Source organism: Teleopsis dalmanni, chromosome 2 (assembly GCF_002237135.1).
Source record: "Teleopsis dalmanni isolate 2A chromosome 2, ASM223713v2, whole genome shotgun sequence".
NCBI classification, from domain to species: domain Eukaryota; kingdom Metazoa; phylum Arthropoda; class Insecta; order Diptera; family Diopsidae; genus Teleopsis; species Teleopsis dalmanni.
Genome location: NC_051847.1, coordinates 453,427 through 473,544, shown reverse-complemented (window position 1 = coordinate 473,544; position 20,118 = coordinate 453,427). Strand labels below are relative to the sequence as shown.

The 20,118-nt window shown below is 35.1% G+C and overlaps 1 protein-coding gene across 14 annotated transcripts in view; it reads right to left on the bottom strand.

Annotated features, from left to right (window-relative positions):
• The window catches only part of LOC119685028 (ryanodine receptor), a 47,657-nt gene that overhangs the window by 8,310 nt on the left and 19,229 nt on the right, over positions 1-20,118 (bottom strand). For 3 of the 14 annotated variants that reach the window (XM_038099198.1, XM_038099202.1, XM_038099199.1), the window contains exons 2-23: positions 13,353-13,556; positions 11,991-12,068; positions 11,741-11,929; positions 11,454-11,653; positions 11,216-11,390; positions 10,573-10,922; positions 10,374-10,498; positions 9,745-10,309; positions 9,551-9,691; positions 9,192-9,488; positions 8,707-9,126; positions 8,048-8,651; positions 7,351-7,450; positions 6,435-6,639; positions 5,618-6,365; positions 4,390-5,546; positions 3,860-4,057; positions 3,683-3,798; positions 1,356-3,628; positions 812-1,291; positions 464-601; positions 30-316 (exon numbers count right to left, since the gene is read on the bottom strand). In XM_038099198.1, the coding sequence (XP_037955126.1) occupies positions 30-316; positions 464-601; positions 812-1,291; positions 1,356-3,628; positions 3,683-3,798; positions 3,860-4,057; positions 4,390-5,546; positions 5,618-6,365; positions 6,435-6,639; positions 7,351-7,450; positions 8,048-8,651; positions 8,707-9,126; positions 9,192-9,488; positions 9,551-9,691; positions 9,745-10,309; positions 10,374-10,498; positions 10,573-10,922; positions 11,216-11,390; positions 11,454-11,653; positions 11,741-11,929; positions 11,991-12,068; positions 13,353-13,556 (9,050 nt within the window). Of the gene's footprint in view, positions 1-29; positions 317-463; positions 602-811; positions 1,292-1,355; positions 3,629-3,682; positions 3,799-3,859; positions 4,058-4,389; positions 5,547-5,617; positions 6,366-6,434; positions 6,640-7,350; positions 7,451-7,772; positions 7,873-8,047; positions 8,652-8,706; positions 9,127-9,191; positions 9,489-9,550; positions 9,692-9,744; positions 10,310-10,373; positions 10,499-10,572; positions 10,923-11,215; positions 11,391-11,453; positions 11,654-11,740; positions 11,930-11,990; positions 12,069-12,706; positions 12,719-13,352; positions 13,557-20,118 lie in introns of all 14 variants that reach the window. The other 11 variants (XM_038099212.1, XM_038099211.1, XM_038099201.1 and 8 more) reach the window with 10 other exon arrangements.

The following is a 20,118-nucleotide window of genomic DNA, read 5'->3' as shown; positions in this document are numbered from 1 at the left end:
GATTTGAAGGAAATAAAGTTTTTTATTACTTGTGTAATTTATAGCCCTGGTATTGCATGTACTTGAGGAATTCCTGCGAACGTTCGCGGTCCTTTCTTTTCTCTTTATCAGTAAGTAAATCATATGGTACAAGTTGAGGATGTATAACACCACCACAGGTGTTCAACTCCTCCTTTTTCTTTTTAGCCCATATGTCGTGAGAATTTTCTGCTAACCGTTCTGCCATATTTTGCATTTCTCTGCTGAGCGTTAGATTAGTCATATCCACTGGATGAGGATTGTAATTAAAAGGACTGCCTTCATTCTGGAATTCATTCTATTGGTTATGTATGTGCGCATTATTCGGTTAATTCACCAATCAAATAACAAAATTTTGAATTTGGAATGATTAAAAACATGCAATATAGAATTTGTCGGATTTTAAAAATTACCAATTAAAAAAGAGGTTCAGAGTAATACATACAATTTGAGGCTTAGATTGTCTTCTTGTGGATCCACGGTGATTAAGCGGTACGTCGATTTCGGAATGTTCTATTGTCCAACCGATTGCTAAAAGTGCTTTCAAGCATTCACGCACCGGGTCCCTGTAACGCTCTCGTTCCTATATCGGAAGTAAAGTCAAAATATATAATCATCATATTCTCTAAATTAGAAATTCTTGGAACAGAAACCAAGAATAATAATTTTAAGCGTAGGTTATTTTACAAACATACATATTTTCTCTAAATTGAATTAATAATTACAATAATTTAATATAAAAATTTTTGCAAAATCAACATTTTAAAGCACAGAATTTGTGTTTTTCACCTACGTATTCACTAAGCATATTGTATGGTTTCAGTCTGGGGTGTTTGCGATCGTTATCGGACCGAATTTCGCCATAGGTCCAACTGCTTTCCAATCGACGGCTGGCCCATGCATCATGGTAGTGCTCACTGAACTTTTGAACTAGTGAGTTTAAGTCGTTGTCGAGATGAACATTTATCGTATCAATTGGATTTGGATCGTATTGTGGTTGGTCTGGGGCACCTGATTGCCGTCCATAGTAATCTTCGTCAGTGTTCTTAGATAAGCTGTAATCAGGTGGCAAAGCACACCCAATTGCAATTAGGCACGGTAGTGCCTTTCCAAATAATTCAGGATCGTAATCCATGTTACTAAGTGAATCAAAAATATTGGAGAATAAAAGCATAGTTAGACGCTTTTCCTCGTCTGACGATGCGCCATAAGAACCCTGACCTTGTGTTGAACCATAATACTTAGCACAGCGATCAAAATGAAGTGTTAAAAGCTAAATGTAAAACAAAATAACTCAGAGTAATTCTAATATAAATAAAATTAATATAATTACAAACCCTTAAAGCCACTGTTGTATATTCGGATAGCTTAGAAACATCCACTGTCAACTTGCGCAAAAGTTTTAACAACATGGCAGGTTGCATTTGGGACGTTAGTGCTACTAGAAAGTCTGACACTGCTTCTCTTTGGCCCTTTGTGAGCATACGGTTCTTAGATAATCTATAGACCGTGTGCAATGTAGCATCCAATAAGCTGGCATAATTTTCTGCCTCATTATAAAACTTTGAGTGCTTTATGAGTAGTGGCAGAATTGAATTGCCAATATATCGGTTCATCGAAAGGGCCATATCACTTTCAGAGCCGTCGCTCTTATCGAGTATAGTAGCTGTGCGTAAATCAGGTAAAAATGCATCTTCTAATAAACGGTAGAAGAGATCTTGTGTTTCAATACCATATACCCTTTCCAAAAAGAGTACAATACTTTGTTTGTTATTTGGCAGTAGCCCTGATGGCATATCTGATTTTGGTTTTTCTTCGCCTGGTGCGGTTTGCGTTAATGTGAATTTTAGGCTTAAAACACCTTGTAAGTCTTCTAGTGGCACAAGAGATCTCAAAATAGCTCTAGCTCTTAGGGATTCGTTTTTGCCTTGTTCAATAACAGATATATCTGGCGCACATCTACCTAACAAATCAACGAGCGTGCAATAGAAGTTCAAAATAGCAGCACCAGTGTCAATATAATCCTCATCTTCATCACTTTCTGGCAAAGGATGTGTAAAGTTAAGACCTGCGATTGTTCCTTCTGCTTCGTCTTGCATTTTGCATCGATCTGAAATGCGTTCGGACATACGATTAGCTTCGACTATTGCTCGAAACAGACCTTCTCCTTCTCCTCTTAGAGCCGGCCCTAAACATTCTGGACGACGGATAAGAAGACGAATGACAAGGTTAGCGTTTTCTTCTACACTCTCGCCATTAACCCATACGCAGTAGCGTAAGAAATCTAAATAACGTTCGCCTTCTACAGGATCCCACCCTAAATCAGGATATCCTTTCTCTACCAGTTCTGAATTACTTTGTAAGCCACAACGTGACAAGTATACTGCAATCTTTTCCAGATAATGTTCTCTAAGTGCCAGAGCTAGTTCTGTGTTCTCCATTAAGCTTGAATATGCCACGTCTAATGGAGTAGAACCGCGTAAGCTTGGTCTTGCTAATAATATGTTAGCATTGTCTAGCAAGAAATCGAAGTGATCAAACATTGCCTTTTGATTTTGGCGGCCAGTTCTGCAAAAATAGCAAAGGAAACGACAACAAGCAACAACCATTTCATGAGATGTATCCTTCTCTTTGGGTGGTGTTCCTTCAATACCTTCAGGCTGCGTTGGTGCGTCACTTTGTGCTTGTGCTCGCCTTCCTAAGGTGTTCATCATAACTGCCATTACGTTCTCATGAACTCGTAATATTCGTATCAAATCTGGATGCTGGAAGAAAGTAGCGTTGTTCACTAATTTCCAAAGCCTTTTTCGCATGAGCTCTTCTTCTTCTTGGCTCATTTGCACAGGAAGCAAAGCTCGGATTTGGCTTAAACCAACCCACATTTCCGCCACATCATCACGTGCTTTATTATTGATTACGTATGTCTTTTCCAATGCTCGAACCAATTCACCTACGGTGTCATATTGGCGTACAAGAAGACTAAACATTTCACGCACCAGTTTTGGGTTCTCAATCTGTGACTCTTCAGCCCAACTGACAATCGTTTTGATAAGCACTTTGCGGAATACTTCCTCTGGCGTTTTCTTTTCAGGTTCTTCAATTTCCTTAGGTCCCTCTTCGAGTTCTTTGACTGCATTAATAAAGTTATAAATTTTAGTTATTGGTCCCGCTTTGACTTCCTCAATTGCATTGCCTTCTGGCTCATCAGGCTCCTGCAAAGCATTCAATGATACCTTTTTCATAAGGCTGTCATGAAAATCATACAACCGGCCTCGTAAATCAATGCCGCATGTACAATTTTCTTGATCGTCTGGTTCAAGATTTTTGAAACAAAGTATTTGGTTCATTTGCTCTCTTGGGGGGCAGCGAAACTCTTTTGTCTTTTTAGCCGCCACAGCACTTGGAAGATCAGATTGCTTGATTTCAATGTAACGACGAAGTTGATCTGTTTGTAAATCACCAACAAAGTCATGTGAAAAAGCTATTATACTTTCAACTCTATGACGTAGTTGTATATCGTATAAATGATGTAACAAGTAACACATTTGAAGCTTTGCACCTTCAGCCATTTTCATAGTTAGCAAGCCTTTTCGATGTTCGTCTTTTCCATCTAAAATTATTTTTAGTTTAGTGCTTATCATTTCTTCTCAATTGAAATATGTACCTTTTTGAAATGTTAGATCCCAAGTTTCTGGATCCACCATTACGAGTAATTTTTGTACATCTTGATCAGTAAGGACACCAACTAGTAGCAAGCGATCCGTAAGTTTTATTAACGGTCTTAAGCAATTATTTTCAAATTAACGAGAATGTGAAATAAGATTACTTTTGTTATACTTACAAAAATAAGTTCTCGTTCGTCCAGCCAATGGGATCTCTATTATGAACTTGATTTACTTCAACAGCTTCCTTCAATGCCTCCATAACGAACTCCCTGACTACTTCTAAGGGGAATTTGGGGGAGTAGAGTTGGTCGATATTGGGAATCGGCTCACTAGAAACACTTGGCATACTAGATGTTTGGGATATCACTGGGGGTCTGCGTGGATTAGCAACAGGAATATGGTGAGATGTATTTAAAGCACGTGCGGGATATATAGTGATATATATAAACAGTAAAGAATAAATATCGTGCACGATCGAAAGTGAAAAATAAGAAAAGAGATTTTGTTTGTAGATGATAGAAAGGTAAGAGTTGTTTGAGTAAAATGTTGTGCAAGAGAAAGTGTAATTATGTCCTGGACTAAGTATTATAATTGCTTTTAATGAATTGGATAGTGCTAATTAAACGCTTTCATATAAATATATTCTCAATGCCAGGATATAACTGTACTTAATGTTGTACAAAGTAAAGTATATTGAGTTACTTACGTTATTTCTGTCATACACAGTTGTGGTCTTACAGATTCAGTGATAAGTGATCGCAAAGAGTGACACATTTCATCGTCGCCATAAAGTTCTTTCAGCTCTGGTCCCAGTGGAGTTATGTACTCATTTTTGCAAGCTTCCATAGTTGTAGCATGTGATTCTAAGTGTAAGGCTATCAAGAGGTCGTAAAAGCCTTGACGTAGTGGCCCACTCATATATTCCGATCTTATAGCGTAAAGTAATTGTTTCTGGTCTACATGTTGGCAAAGAGCATGAGCGGCTCTATAATTGGATTGATAGCATAAAGCAGCATAAAGAGTAAGAGTATGAGAATGGAAAGATAATAATTTTTCCATTTCAATTAGCTCTAATATATCAATGCAGCGATCTTCTTCTGGAATATGTAAGGCAAGCATTGAAACAGGATCTTCGCAAAGCATTGACCAGCCACGTATGTCTGATAATTTTAGTGCGTGCACTTGAAGAGCAGTGTTAGGTACTCGTGCCCATTGGTGTGGGCGTAAACATTGAACCTTCAAACGAGGTGGCGATTGTGGGTTGATATGTTTGTCACTAGTAGGAAGTACAGCAGCTGAAAGTGGCAGAGTAGTTGGCGTGCGGCCTAATTCTATTTGTAAAATTTCTTTGCTGGTCGCTTCAACAAAAATAGCAGGAAACAACTTGGTATCTGGCTCCATCATCCAACGGTGTGAAGTTTCTTTACCCTCACAAGTGAATCGGATTATACCAGTTGCAGTGTCAACAAAACAGCCAATGAACATGCCTTGGGATGCTCCCTTGCCAGCGGCATCTTGTGTAACTTCATTAAAAAGTTCATCAGTACGTACGACATAACAGCTTTGTCGGTCAATCCGTTCAATGGGAATTTCATAGTCATCTTCAATAATTACCGTACCCCGACGTACTTTCGATTTATTGAACTCCTTGCTATGTAAGTGGTATTGAGTTGTTACCCAACCAACATAGACATGAGTGGGATCTTGACCAGGAAATATGCGAATACCATAAAAATACTCGTTAATGAGTTTTAAGCATTCTGAATCGAATATTTCAGTGCCAGAACCTTCTACTGGTGACTGACCTAAGGTACCCCCACTTAGAGCTTTTGGACCAGCGACTGGTGTTTGAGGCATTTCAGTCTGCAATTAAAAAAATTAGTAAGTGATCGTTTTCAGTTTAATAACATATATTTGCAGTTTTTAGCTCTTACATTGTTCAAGCGCAGTGTGGGTGTTTTTGTCGCCATTTGAGCGTTCACTACATTACGGCCATGAGCCACAGTGTTTCTACGTTCTAATGAAACTTCATTAGTGCGACCCGTCATCTTGTCTTTACTTTGATCACGAGACTTTTTGGAGAAGAATTTGAATGGACTGCGGCCGCGTTTCTTTTTATCATCCATGCCGTCTTCCAGACCATTCATATCGATTGCTGATGTTGAGCGTCGCATTTCTTCAGGCATGGTCAAATCATTTTCAAAAGTTATATTACGAGAGATTGAACCTTTGCGAGCTGGTCGTAGAGGCCCACGCATTATATTCTCATCTGCTTCAGTGGTATCATCAAAATTGCGATGTAGTCCTTTAATGTCATTCATTGTGAAGCCGCTTTTCAACATATGGTCCATTTGTACAGTAGATTGCTGCTGTTGCTGAGCCACTTCTTGAGCTTCGCGGATAAGCTGATATTGCCTCGCTTTGATTTGCTCCCATCGATGAGCTTTCTCGGCTTCATTTATAAACTGACTCATGCAAGTTACTGGCAGAGAAAGCCTTAAAAATTCCCAATTAGCCTTCTCCATCGTTTCGAAGGTATTGTGGGAAATTTTCAAATGCGGTGGTGTATCAGCACCGCCAGGAATACGTGTTACATCGATGCGACAATCTGGCATATCCTCTGTGTTCTCGAAAATGGGTTGATCTTTTGTGTACCAATGCGTGACTGGCCGGCGCATATTACTGTAAGGATTTCAAATATTTTTGTATATTTATATAAACATAATTATACGTAAGCTACATAGAACATACACACAAAATGGTTCGTAACCCTCTTGTAGACCACAAGTAGTAAAGAATTTGAGTGAATCTACATCTTGACCATAAATGAGGCGAGCTTTCTGACCAACGCCAAGTGTACAAGCCGGAACAAAGCCCACACCTTCTGCTGTGACATCAGCAAATGTAGTTTCTCCGCCTAGGGCATCCATCAACAGTTCGCCGTTCAATGAGAAACCTAAACATGGAAAGTAAAAGGTCTTAGAATATAGTTGATTCGTTATTAGAAATGCATTCAACGCCAGTGGCGATTACAGCCACAAGCTAATAAGCAAGCAGTTATATTGCAGCCAAAACAGATTAAATACATGCCAAGTGTATATTAGGGTCCTCTACTAGTATGTCTGGACCATGCATAATTATTATATGTGATGTCAGTTCATTTATGAATCGTGCATCTTTAATTGCATAACACGGTTTGTTATATTTCATGCTCACACAAGAACTTAGTTCTGTGTAACAGTTTTTAACTCTATAGTCAAACTTGTTAGTCTTATATATGTGGAGTATGAAAAGAAAATGTAACAAAATCAACAAAAATGCGATAAGAAGGATAGATATTATGTTTGAGAAGCAGAGCAAAGAGGTACAATTTGAATTAAAATATTAATTATGTGCAGTTTCCATTTTAATTCACAACAAATTGAGGCGTTTTTAGCTGTGATTTTTTCGTGTTCCAAATTCAAGGATTCAATTTACAAAAGGACTTCTAGTGCACCTATGCTAGCTGCATACAACATGTATAATACGAAAAATACTGTTACATGGGATACGAACAAATTGGATCGTTGGTTGTTGGATTGGTTAGGATCGGCTGGTTTTTGTACTTGTAGATTTAGCAACTATTGAAAGCATATGTTTTTGTTCACAACAATTAAAGTATTCTTACTGATTGTGTGATCGGTGAGATCTAAGAAAACACCAACAATATCCCCTGGTCCGCATTGTTTGCCAAAAGGCTCACTTGTGCCACCGTAAATCTTTTCTTCCTAAAGATATCGTTGTTAATTGAAGATAAAATGATTATGATTGATATATAAATTAAGAAAATAATTTAGAAATAGATTAAACTTAGATTATATATTTAGTTGAATCTTGAATTTGCCCCCTAATTGCTTTATTAATTAGATAAAATCAATTTCCAAAAATTAAACACGTTAAGTACGATAAATTAGTGAAACTATGATAAGACGAAATTGTTAGATGTTAAAAATGAAGAATAAATTAAAATTAATTAAAAAAATTAAAAAAAAAAGTGTATAAACTGCAGTTAAACTCTATACTGAATGCTGGCAATTTCTTAATCCTTACTGATGGTTTGTTCCTTGGCATCTATGAAACAACCGATTACATCGCCCGCCTCGTAGCGAACACCAAAGTGTTCTATTGAGCCCGCATGCATTTTTGTGACCTATGGTTTTTTTCAATAACGAATTTAATTAATTCTTTAAAAATTTGTATGGAAAAGAATTGTTATTCTTTAACCATTTATTTTAAGGTTTATTATTCCCATTATTCACATTATTCATAATTTTCAAAATTATTATTTATTAAATTTAAATTTATTCAAAATTTAATTCACTTACATTGTGACCATCAAAAGCCCAGCTGGTATCTTCGCTTCCTAACATTGCACCAGGGTGGCAGTCGGCACGAGCCCAGCCTACTCTCATTGGTCCTGATGTTAGCACTTCGAACTCAAAATACCACTTTCCGGATGTGACAGCATAATTACGCTCAACACGATAAGTACGAAAAGCCGCAAACTTTAACCGCAAGGCTTCAGCAAGTAATGCCTCATTGCCTTCTCCTGTTGGAGGATCTAGCACATACCCGTATACTAGTAAGGTACGTACAGTTTCGGAAGCTGTATCTCTATTGGCCTTTTTAATTGCTTCGTCAACCTTTGAGTATGGCACCAAATGTGGACTCCGATGGTTGTCGGAGTCCTCATTGAGACCATAAGTCCAGCCCTGTTGTATGCGTTCCCTGGCCCAAAGATTATGAGTATTTTCAGCTAGCTGATCAACAAGTTCCTCAAGTTTTGGTGTTAGAGTTACAGCACTAAGATCTAAGGGTGCTGGCTTGTATCCATTTGCTTGCATAAAAATTTCATTTGGTAAACGAACTGGACGTATACGAGCTGGTGGTTTATCCATGGTGATGTAATAGCCTAAAGAAACAATAGTTCTGCAACGAAGGGAAAAAAATTAATATTTGTTTTATATAAATTCAAATGTTCTACTTTAGTGTTTGTACAGCTAATTGGTTATCGTAGCGTTTCTCAGCTGGTGGTAGTTTCTCGAATTGTGTCAAACAAGGATGTATACGATGATAGTCATCTCTATGTTCGCCCCAACTCCAGCCTGCCTCAATTTTGTTTAATGCCCACATTTCATGTATATTTTCGGCAAGTTTTTCTTTTATTTGATCAACTGAAGACGGCAGAGATACCCCAGATGTGTCAACTGGATTTGGTACAAAGGCTGTATCATCCTCAATCAACCATGGACCAGCCAATACATTTTTGTTTAAATTACCAAAATAAAAACACGGATCTAAACTAAGAATTTGATGTGGCATTAGGCATTGCACTAATGGAGAAAAACCAAGTGGAGGAGCAAATTTAAGACGTCCATGATCACCTCCAAAGAGAAAGCGGCAACTATTATAACGATAGCAACAAGAATTATTAAAAAGTTCATATATTTTTTTCTATATTAAAATAACCTCAATTTTGATGAACAGCTCATAACTGGAAAAAACATGCCATCTAAGTTGAAATCTCTGAAAGATCCGCGGATTTTTATGCCATTAAATGTAAATGTAATAATAGGTATGGATAAATCAATTGCTACTCCAATTACGTCTCCTTTTCTTATAAAGGGTTCTTCAGGTACATTATCCACAACTAAAGTTCTACGTCCTCCTGTCCAAAGACAAGCACCATCGAAACCAAATGAATAAAGATCATCTCCAACTCCATTACCCCCCCACTTTTTTCCACCACCAGGATACGGAACATAACTAGTAATGAAATCTGCTTAGTTGAACATAATTTAAAATATGAAAACACGAACGCAATTTACCCAGAGGTATTTGCCCAACCAATACGCAGATGTGGCATCATATGTGTGGTTTGTTCAATATGATCCATTGTAACTTCAAAGTACCATTTTTGATACATAGCAGAACCTTCTACACGGCCAACGAATATATTAGGACGTATACTAATTAAAAAGAATATAAGAGGTCTTATTTGATGAATTTGATTTTCATTTACCTGGCTACATGATCTACTAATTGAGTTTGCAATAACAAATTCCTACCGGGCAGTAAAAAATCACATATATTGTTTTGGGATGAACGTACTGCAACACCATTACCTACACAAAGAGAGCATAACACATCTAAGACTTTAGGATCTCGACCATGTTTTTCAAGCAGTGAGATTATGACTTTGATGTGTTCGTCGCGCATCATATTTAAAGCTTCTGGAGAATCGATCAACACGCAATGAAGAACATCCAACATTCCCGAACCTTCACTAGAAGCTTGTGAACCTAAGCGTGAAAACAACCAATTCAAACGATTACTGTTGGCGAATTGTGCGCAATTTGTATGGTTTCCTTTAATAATAGCGGCCAAAAGTTGATACAAATACGTAGAGATTAAGTCCCAACTTTGACCTGTTTCATCGCCAGCTAGAAAGCTGGCCAAGAAACCCTGTGAAGTTATAACATTAATTTTATCAATTGCTTCTAGAATTAAGTTAAGAACGCCCTCCTCTTGAAAGAGGTCTTGTCGGTTGCGCAAAGCGCGAAACCGATTCTGTTTTTCTTCATGTTCTGCAAATAGGAAGAAATAGATAAACACTTTTTTTTCTAGAGAATGCATACCCTTTAAACTTACCCATATCATCTTCTGGTTGTGAAAAATAATTAATTAAGTCTTCCAGGCACATAACCATTTCGTTAAGATTCACTTTCTGAAAAAATATTGAATGTCGACGATTACCTTGCAATGTTTCTAAAGCACTGAAATATGAGAAAATTTTAATTCCTGTTGTTTGACTTCTGATGTCAAGAGCATTGAGAGATTTGGTACTTACTTTATAAATTGCGTAAATAGACTGCTGCACTTGCGTATTACACGCGCAGTTTTTGACTCCTCTTCTTGTGAGCGGGAGAAATCTAAGCAATCATCCATTTTACCTTCTTCATGTAGTATAGCTTGTTTCTCTTCAACTTTTCCGACGCCCTTCTTTTTAGTTTCGTAACTTTTATAACTGAGCCATAAACAAGATTCACAGTGCTGCACTATGACAGTGGTATCACCATATTTAATAATAGGTGAACCAATCACTTCCAAGTCTTTGTCTTCCAGCACTTTTTTCTCGTCGTCCTTTTCCTGCCGTAAGCAGAAAGTCGTTGATGCTATTGAAGCTTCTTCCTTTTTAACCTGTGCATTTTCAGAAATACTTTTTTGTTATATTATTTAAATTAATGTTCAATATGAAAGTGAGTAAATAATTGTTTCAAGGAATAATGATTCGACACATTCCATTAAGGAAATTAGTTATGTGACTTTAAAAAATAGAATCGTCTTCATCATTTAAAACATACTCTTGTCTGTCTTATACAAATGATTATCAATACTAACTGAAATAAAAACATTCTTTCTAAGAGCTGTCCTTATTCATAAAAAATTCTTTGCACATTGCTTTTAAGTCAAACTAAAGTTCTTTTTAATACCAAAATCAATTCGTTGTTTTCGTTAACGCCCAAGTAACGTCCTGTTGTAATATGTCGAATACGCATAGGATGATACCAGTTAATGAAACCTCCAGTCCATTTGGTTCTGGCTAGTTCCAGACGCCATAGGGAACGTGCCTGTGACATTACAGATCCGCCTTCATACACAACAATACTAAAAAAACAAAACTTTTTTAACGCATTGTTTCTATATTCAAACAATCCGCAGAAATTTTACTTTTGGCCAGCCTCTCGTCCCCATGTGCTTGGTATTGTTAAACACTCATCACCACCGTGAAAGAAACGTAACACGTCCCCACCAAAAACATAACCAACATATTTCATGCGTGAAATGCCAGTACCGTAGGGTTGCACTGACCAATGTGTTACATGGAAGCTGGCATTCACAATCGACTGTTCGTTCTCCTTGGTTGTGTGCTGTGAAATATTAAAGGAATTAGGAGAAACCTCACATATGCTATATGTACAGCTATTTATGTTGGGTAGCTTAAAATATCAACATACCAAATAACGTTCGGTTGCAACAGATACCAGAATTAAATCATCACCCACACGTACTTTCTCACCCTCTGAGCGTTGTTTGCTTGCTGGGTGAACTGTCCACCAACATGCTTCGCCTTGACTATGCTCTTGTAAGCCAACATCGAAGGATAGTTTGTCATTTGATGACGATGTAGACAGGCAAGCCAAGTACTAGAGGAAAATTTATAAGTAAAACCTCAAAAAAGTTATGAGCACATATGGTGTTACCTACCATATCACTGTTATGATGACGTAGAAGTATGGCATTGCCGTACAGCAAGGTTCTATGACCAGAACCAGTGCCTTTACCCTGAATAATTGAAAATTAAAATAAAAGAAGTATGGCATAAAAGATAATATATTCAGTCAAATTATCAACGCTACACTACCGAAGCATAACAGTGAGCTTTGTAAAGTACAATACATGAGACATAAGATAAGATGTATGTATATTAGAGTAGAGAAGTAAAAGTAAAAATAAAAGTGTTTAGGATCGATGTTTTGAATGTTTTTTTTTTTTTAATTTTGCATTGTAAGTCAAAAATTGTGTTATGGTTTGTGTAATTGGTCGGCAGAGTAAGATGTTGATAAGCACATTATTTGTCTCTGTTTTTCATATGCACAGACTCACTGTTTTGATATTGGATTATGCAGTTACTACCAAACTGTAAAGTTTTAGTGACATTGCTTTATGTGACAAACGAGTAGTCATCTTAACTCAAAACCATCGTTTTAGCAAATAAATTTCTTAAATTAGCGAAAAGCTACAAAAGTTAGAAAGAGAAAAATATACAGAAAGTTATAAGAATTACACAGCGACAATGACATTAATTTTTAAAATAATTATTAAAAATATTAAGACGTATACATAAACATAAGCGATAAGCGGTTCAGGTACAAATAATTAAGTTGCAGTGCTATTCTCCCTTAACCTTTCTGTATACTTACAAATTTTGGATCCTTTTGCGAATAAATGGAGTTTTGCGAGCGAATATTGTAAAAAGAGAAAGTTATTGTTAATTGTTGTGCGAAGAGATAGTAGTTTGTAATAAAATTAATGAGATAGAATACATACAATTTTTGAATAGTTTTTATTATTAATATATTAATACTTGGTTTTGTGTTTATTACATTGAGTGTCAATTTTTTTTTACCAGGACAGATGATATAAAATTTTTATTTTATATGTGTATATTTATGTAAAGCGCCAGATATGGGGAGTACAAGTGGAACAAGGTACATAACATAAAATAAAAGAAGAAAATAATCAAGGAATATTATTGGATATTATTTTTAATAATTGTTAGTTAACATATGAAGAGCAAACACAGTTTATTAATTTTTTAAAATATTTTAATGTAATAATACAAAAAATTCAAAGTAAACAAATTAGTAGGCGAAAGAAACGAGAATACGTGATGTTCCAACACTTCTGTTCGCCGAGAACTAATTCTATGTATTATTTCGATATACGTTGCATTTGTGTAATCTTTGAATGCCAATAACATAATGGTTTATGGACTTATGAACTGATTTATGTGTATACTAAGTAAGTACTGTGTATTGTCTATAAACATTTTCAATATTCACCCACCGTCTCTGATCCTGCAGCCGTTACCAATTCTTGCAACGCCCGCACTGACAAAGCCTGTTCAATAACGAATACGCATTGTGATAAGTCCGGTGGCACGTTCTTGTCTGCTATATTTTCAAGGAAACAATGTCGGTTACCAAATCCTTCAGCTGCAAGGCAAACACGCTCTCCTGTCGCTGTGCACGATAGACAGACCATGTCTTCCTGTAAGAAGGAAAGAAAATTATTTAATAAAAAAATGTAGTTCTGTGGAATGGCACATCCATGTGTGCATCACTATACAGTCAAATTTGTGGCGATTATAATTAATGTTTTCGAATGTTGATGAAATAAGTCAAAATGGTTGAATGGTTTAAGTGTGTTGAATGCTTTTGTGTGTGTTAACAGATTCATTTGCATAATTGCAAGTAGCAATAGCAATTGTGGCAACCCTGCAATGGCAACAATTGCTGCTTTCAGTGCACTGCCGTTTGTGGTTGCAAAGTGAATGCAAATAAAAATATACAAGTAAGAAAATATGCTGTACCAGTCGCTCGTGCCACAGTCAATTTCCTCATTGGCCATTAAATGTACAAATCAATAAAGAATTAAATTAAATTTTTGTAATTTTTCTTTCTGATGAGCTTTTGTGGAGTATTGACGATTTGACCTGGAAAGCAATTGTGAACTACTTTACTTATAAAATTTGAACTAATATACATATAAGAATATATTTTTTTTTTCATTAAAATTAGGAGATTTTTAAAAATAATATGCAAAAAGTGAATTTAAGGTGTATTTCTGAAAAAAATATGAAAAACTTGAATCAACATCCATATAAATATAATTGTAGTAATTGGGAGTTATTGTACATAAAATTTATTTCAAGATATACTGTTGTCTATAATATTGCTCAATGATAATATCACATGCAAACACTCAATGCTTTTAATGGAGCATTGAGTGCAAACTAATTGGAATAACATGATTGTGAAACATAGTGTTCGTAAAATATTTAATAAAATTTGCAATTCCCAACTAAAAGATTACAGTTACGTTACAATTTAATTATGATAGAATTCAATGCCGTGCTTAACAAACAATTAAATTTCATAAATTCGCAAAACGCAGCATAGGTCAGCATACACAGAGACCTCCCGATTATCGCTGTGAGTTGTGTTTTCTGTAATTTATGTCTGTATTAGATGCATGAAGTATTCTTAAGAGAACGCGGTCGAATTATGTTTGCAATGTTTTCTTTTTGTCATGTTTGATGAGCAGCAGCGCAGTGGGAGGATACCAAAGCAAAGCAAACACAGGATATTATGGCTGATAGCTGCCAATTATTGGAAGTGCCACTGCATAAATGTCTGTGTCAGGGCATTAAAATGTCCGTGGCAGGCTGAGCAGTGTGCCACAGTGGTACGATTTGTTAGATGAATGGGATGGGGAGTGGATGAAAAACTGTCTAAACAGTTGTAAAAACAAAACATTTGAAATTGGAAATTTATGAATTATGTGGTTACAGATCCTGGAACAGTAAGGGTATGGCTGCTACAGCTGATTTCTGAGAACCTGTGCGCTAAGTGCTTTTCACTTATGTGTTGTTCCGTTGGGTACATAATGCCAGTTAGCATGGTTTGGTTATATTGAGTAGAAGGTCATAAATATTGTGTTGCAAATTGGATTTATGAGCAATAAGTCATTATCGCTCGATGCCAAACTGCCACGTTATTGCCACTAAACTGTCATATCGTTTGTCGTATTCGACGACTCTATATTTGAGGGTGAAACCAATTTAAGCAGTTTTATTTGCATTTTAGGAGTCGCCAACGTTGCTCGTTGTGTCGAAGTTTAATGTATATATAGGCATCATAAATTAGGCAGGACACTGACGTTCAATAAAGTTACATTAAATAATTGACCCAGTAAGCAGTTCACGTTGCACGTTCACTTTTGTGAACACCTCTTGGATTCTGGTTTTGACCGCGTGCGCTGGTCACAACGCCCACAGCAGACTGTTGTTGACCGTGCTCAAGGTGGTATTATGTTTGAAGTCAATGCGATAGTTTTTTATCACTTATTTACTCTCGTTTGCATAATAAACTGCAAAAATAACCGAACACGTGCGTCACCCAAAGGAGCTAGGGTGCTGGAACCACGTTTCATGTTACAACAGTGACAATGCGTCTACCTCTGCTTTTAATTTACTTTTATCGTTATTTCGTTTATTGTTGAAATTTGTGAAAATTAATTCTGATACGCATTTTGTTGCAAATAAATTAAAATAAATTAATTGCGGTCGTATGCAAAATTTATTGAAATGTATTATTTATGCTCGAACTTTGAGTTCGCTGCAATTGTAAAATTGATGTTTTTATTGAGATAAGGCGTTTTTTTACTGACACAATCAAGTTTGGATAAGTCGAAAGAAGTTGAGGCGAATACAGTAAATGTAACTAAAATAGTTACATAAGTTCATTTTTTAAATGAATTTAATTTAGCCCTTTTATCGCATAAACGACAACAGTTTCTATGACTTGTGACTTGTAACTTGTAACTTGTAACTTCGTTATTCTCAGTTTCGAGTAATTGAACGATGTAAAAGATTTTTAGTTGCTGATTTAACAGAAATTGCATCTTTACTTACAAGGATAAGTAAAAATAAAAATTTATGTACACTTCCAAATCGAAAAGAAAGTACGAACGGATATAAAATGCACACTCGTATCTACAAACACGAGCTGAGGCCTGATAACAAAAATTTTGGTGAGTAAAGGCAACAGCTCCTACAGAAGAAGCCACGCCAGAGTCTCGAATGCATTGACATTTCAAGCAGAAGTACAGAGCTTCCCACATAAACACAATAAAGCTTAAATTCACAAGAAAATTTATATTACTCATACGCTTAGGTCCGTTTAAATTTTTGTGCTGCTCGAAATGAATTTATGTGAGCTAAAATGTACGTACTTGCAAGTGTGTTTGTGGTGCAGTGCGTGCATGTGTGCTCACAGATTTACAAAATTCCACTTTACTGTAGTTTTTCTATGAATTTATCTGTAAGTGAGTATTGAAATGTAAGTGTAACATTTCTTGTTTTTTGCAATTGCTTTCTTGGCTGCTGCATTGCGTGTATATATGTGTACGTGTGTTCGTAGTGAACACTATGTTTAGCGTTTGGGATGTGGAATGCAGAGTGTGGAGTGTGAATATGTGATTGTGTTGTTGTTACAAGATTGACACATCTTTTCAATTGTAAATTCTTTATAAGACAATGTTTTTGTGATTTGTTGTTTTAAATGTAGATTTTAAATAAAAACTAAGAAGCAATGTAAGCTTATTTTGAAACAAAAGAATAATATTTTAGTATTCCAGCGCGCTTAGAATCATCAGATAATAGGATTTGGTGGTGAAATAAAACACATGATGTAGTTAAAAGCGTTAAGTGATGTAGTAGAATGTGTTTTATTTTGTTAAAATATCTAAAATATTTTTAATTTTTATCTTATAATTTCTAAGTATAAAGTATGAAGAGAAATTGTAAAGAGAGATATGAAAGTACTTTTGGATGACTTTCTCAAAAATATATTATTTGAAACTAACAAAACATCAATACAAAAAATAAGAGAAAAGACAAAAGAAACATATAGTAACTTATATCCGCATTCCATAATATTTCAGCTAGCAAAAAACAATACCATAATAACAAAGAGTTCACTCGGAGTTTACATAACGGTCTCTATTAAATCATTAATTAGAAAAAAAAGCAAATTTATTTCAAAAAGAAATAACTTTTGGTCGAAAGTTATAGAATTTTGTTGACTTGAAGTTGAATTTGTAACAACCACAGGGGTAGGCACAATGATGTGAAATAAAATAATAAAATTCTTCATTCGTCTAGCATAAAATCAAAGCTAGTAGATGGATGAATGCAGCGCGGAGATTAGTGGGCTAAATATATAAATTTGTATCACTCTTATCTGGATGTCTCAATTATCCAAAGATAAAATCCGATTATAGCTAGAAATGTGGGTTTTGAGACTATTATAAATATCGTTTGGATAATCAACATAGTCATTATTAGAAAAATAGTCTATACTGTGTTTTCAAAAGATGTAATATATTGTTATGTACATACAATTGAACTGATCTTTTAAAGAGTAAAATGACCAGTAAGTTGTAAGAAATACAACTCTTTTAAATGTTGCAATTCCTAATACTAAAGTAGAGAATGTATCTTTAGGAATATGTTTCGAACTGAAGTTTTGTTTTGTATATTTCCTTACTTTTTGTAAAAAGAATGCTATGTAATGCATTTCATCCTATCTGAATGTACATAGTTCGATGGTTGTAGTTAAAAATATTGACAAACACATAATTTATATTATTTGCAGCAATACCTACGCTGATTGCAAAAAAAATACCTATTATGGTATTTTATGTACAGATATTTTATTTGTCCATTGCATCAAATTTTGTATATTCTTAAGTGCTTTAATGATATTTCCAAAGAAGAAACGTTTTGCTTTATCCATATAGTACAACAAAAACAACAAATACCGAACACATGAAATGCTAGTTTTTAATAATGGAACAAATGTTTGCTGACATTGTTGACACTTATTGCTGCATTATTGATATGAGAGTAAATAGCTTTCACCAATAAATGTTCGCTTCACGTAATCAGAATTTCATTGCCATTGGGCACACACTGAATCCAGCGGATGCACAACAAGTGCATATCAGGCTATACAATGCGATTGCAAAGAGATTGGTAAGTTTGCAAAAGTGCATTTTGGTTCTTGTCGATGGATGTTAGCACTTGGGAAGAAATGCAAGCTATCGTTAATTAAGTCATTACTTGCAGCAAAAGTAAGCAAACTCTCTTCATGGAATATGAAATACCTGGAATGATGTTTTAATACAACTTCCAATAAAATGCAATGCCATTGGTTTTCGTATGAGTAAAATTCATTGTATAATCAACACACGAGCCGCATATTCATCTACTTCAGAGACATTTGTAATGAATGTCAATGCTGGCAGTAATTGTGAGTATAGAACAAAAGGATCTGCTATATTGTCCAAACAAGGAATATGTCAACTCATGCAAGGAGTATAAACTCCAACAGACAAGACACCAGTAGTATGACATGTCACAAATATGGAAAAAACACAGCAAGCACATTTACATGTGTTGCAAATTGCATTCGTGCTGTTGCTTTTAGTTGGAATTTTCTTGCATTCTGGTTAAATACCAACTTATTCAAGTGCAAGTGATCCTTTTTTAAGGGCAAAGGAAATTCAGATGTTAACACAGTTTAATCGTAGTAAGCAGCCGAAATATTTATATTCGATGTGATGATGGTAACTGCAATAAATTAATTTGTTGTTTGTGTGACTTAATTAATAAATTGTAAAATGCAGGATATTGTACATGAACAAAAAAATTTAAATTAACAGTAAAGATAATAAAGAAATATTGGTCAAATTCAGATGTGGTTATGTTAGTTTTATTCTTCTTGAAAAATATACTGAATCGCATATGGAAATTTTTAGTTGAAACACGGTTATCTTATGAGTCTTATGGTAATAAATAAAATTAATAACTATATATACATTAAATTGTTAAAATTATTTTCTTTTTGTATTTGCTATTTTCGCTAACTGTAAATGAAACGAAAACATCTCAGAAGTTGTAATGTGTAAATACAGAACAACATAAGGACATTTAAAAAAAAACTGATAGCGCTCAAGGTCTAGCGTTGATGAAATCTAATAATGGTTAAATGGCTCATGATGATTATGCATACCCATCCAATTAGGTTATTTGTTTTGCATTGGTAGCCAGAAATAGAACATATCAATTGAGATTTCAAAACGGAACGTATTTGGATACATATTGCTCTCATAAAGCTCAAGGGTATGCTTTTGAACGCAAATTTTTTCTGATTTTTAACAATAATTTAAACATTTTTATTAAGATTTAGCATTTGTTGAATTAAATTGGGAAAATAAAGATTTTAACAAAAAGTATATATTTTTAGGGAATGTTTTTTTTTAGTTTTTTAAGGCCAATTGCTGTAATGTAAGAATCCCATTAAAGCAATCTGTTTGAAATATAATGTTTATGTTGTAGTCCACCTATTTAAACTTCAAAGTCACATACTCTATATGTTTATAAAAGCTGATTAGTTACAATTTGAAGAGAAGTCCCTTGCACATTTTTTAACTTGTAAAATTTGTGCAATAAAATTTTTGACCGTCTGTAAGCCAACGACGCAATTATTATTTATTATGTGATTGTTTTTCAATTCAATAGTGGTTTATTGTATTTCATGATGTAAAAAAAATTCGTGGAATTGTATATAAGCATAGTCAGTGCTGTGGTCTATGCAATGTTTACTTATCTGGAAACATTGATTTACAGTTGATTGCGTCCAATAGTCGAGGCTACAAGATTCAATCGAATAAATTTGAATTGTTTGTCCAGTGTATTGAATGTGCTCACTAACAATCCTACCACAGTGGTACATTTTCACATCCTAAAGCCATACATTCAGTACCCACATGAACAAGAAGAATGAGTGGTCAACTAGCAGTGTGGATATTGGCATAACAAATCTGTTAGCCGACGTTGACCTCAAAAGTTAAAGGCATGCAATCAGCAATTCTAAGCATATGAGGAGTATAAATCGCTATGCACAGGGCCAAGAGTTCGTTAAAAATTAAATCAAAAGTAGCAGAGAAATGGGTTTACTACAAGTGAAACATGACAAATACGAGC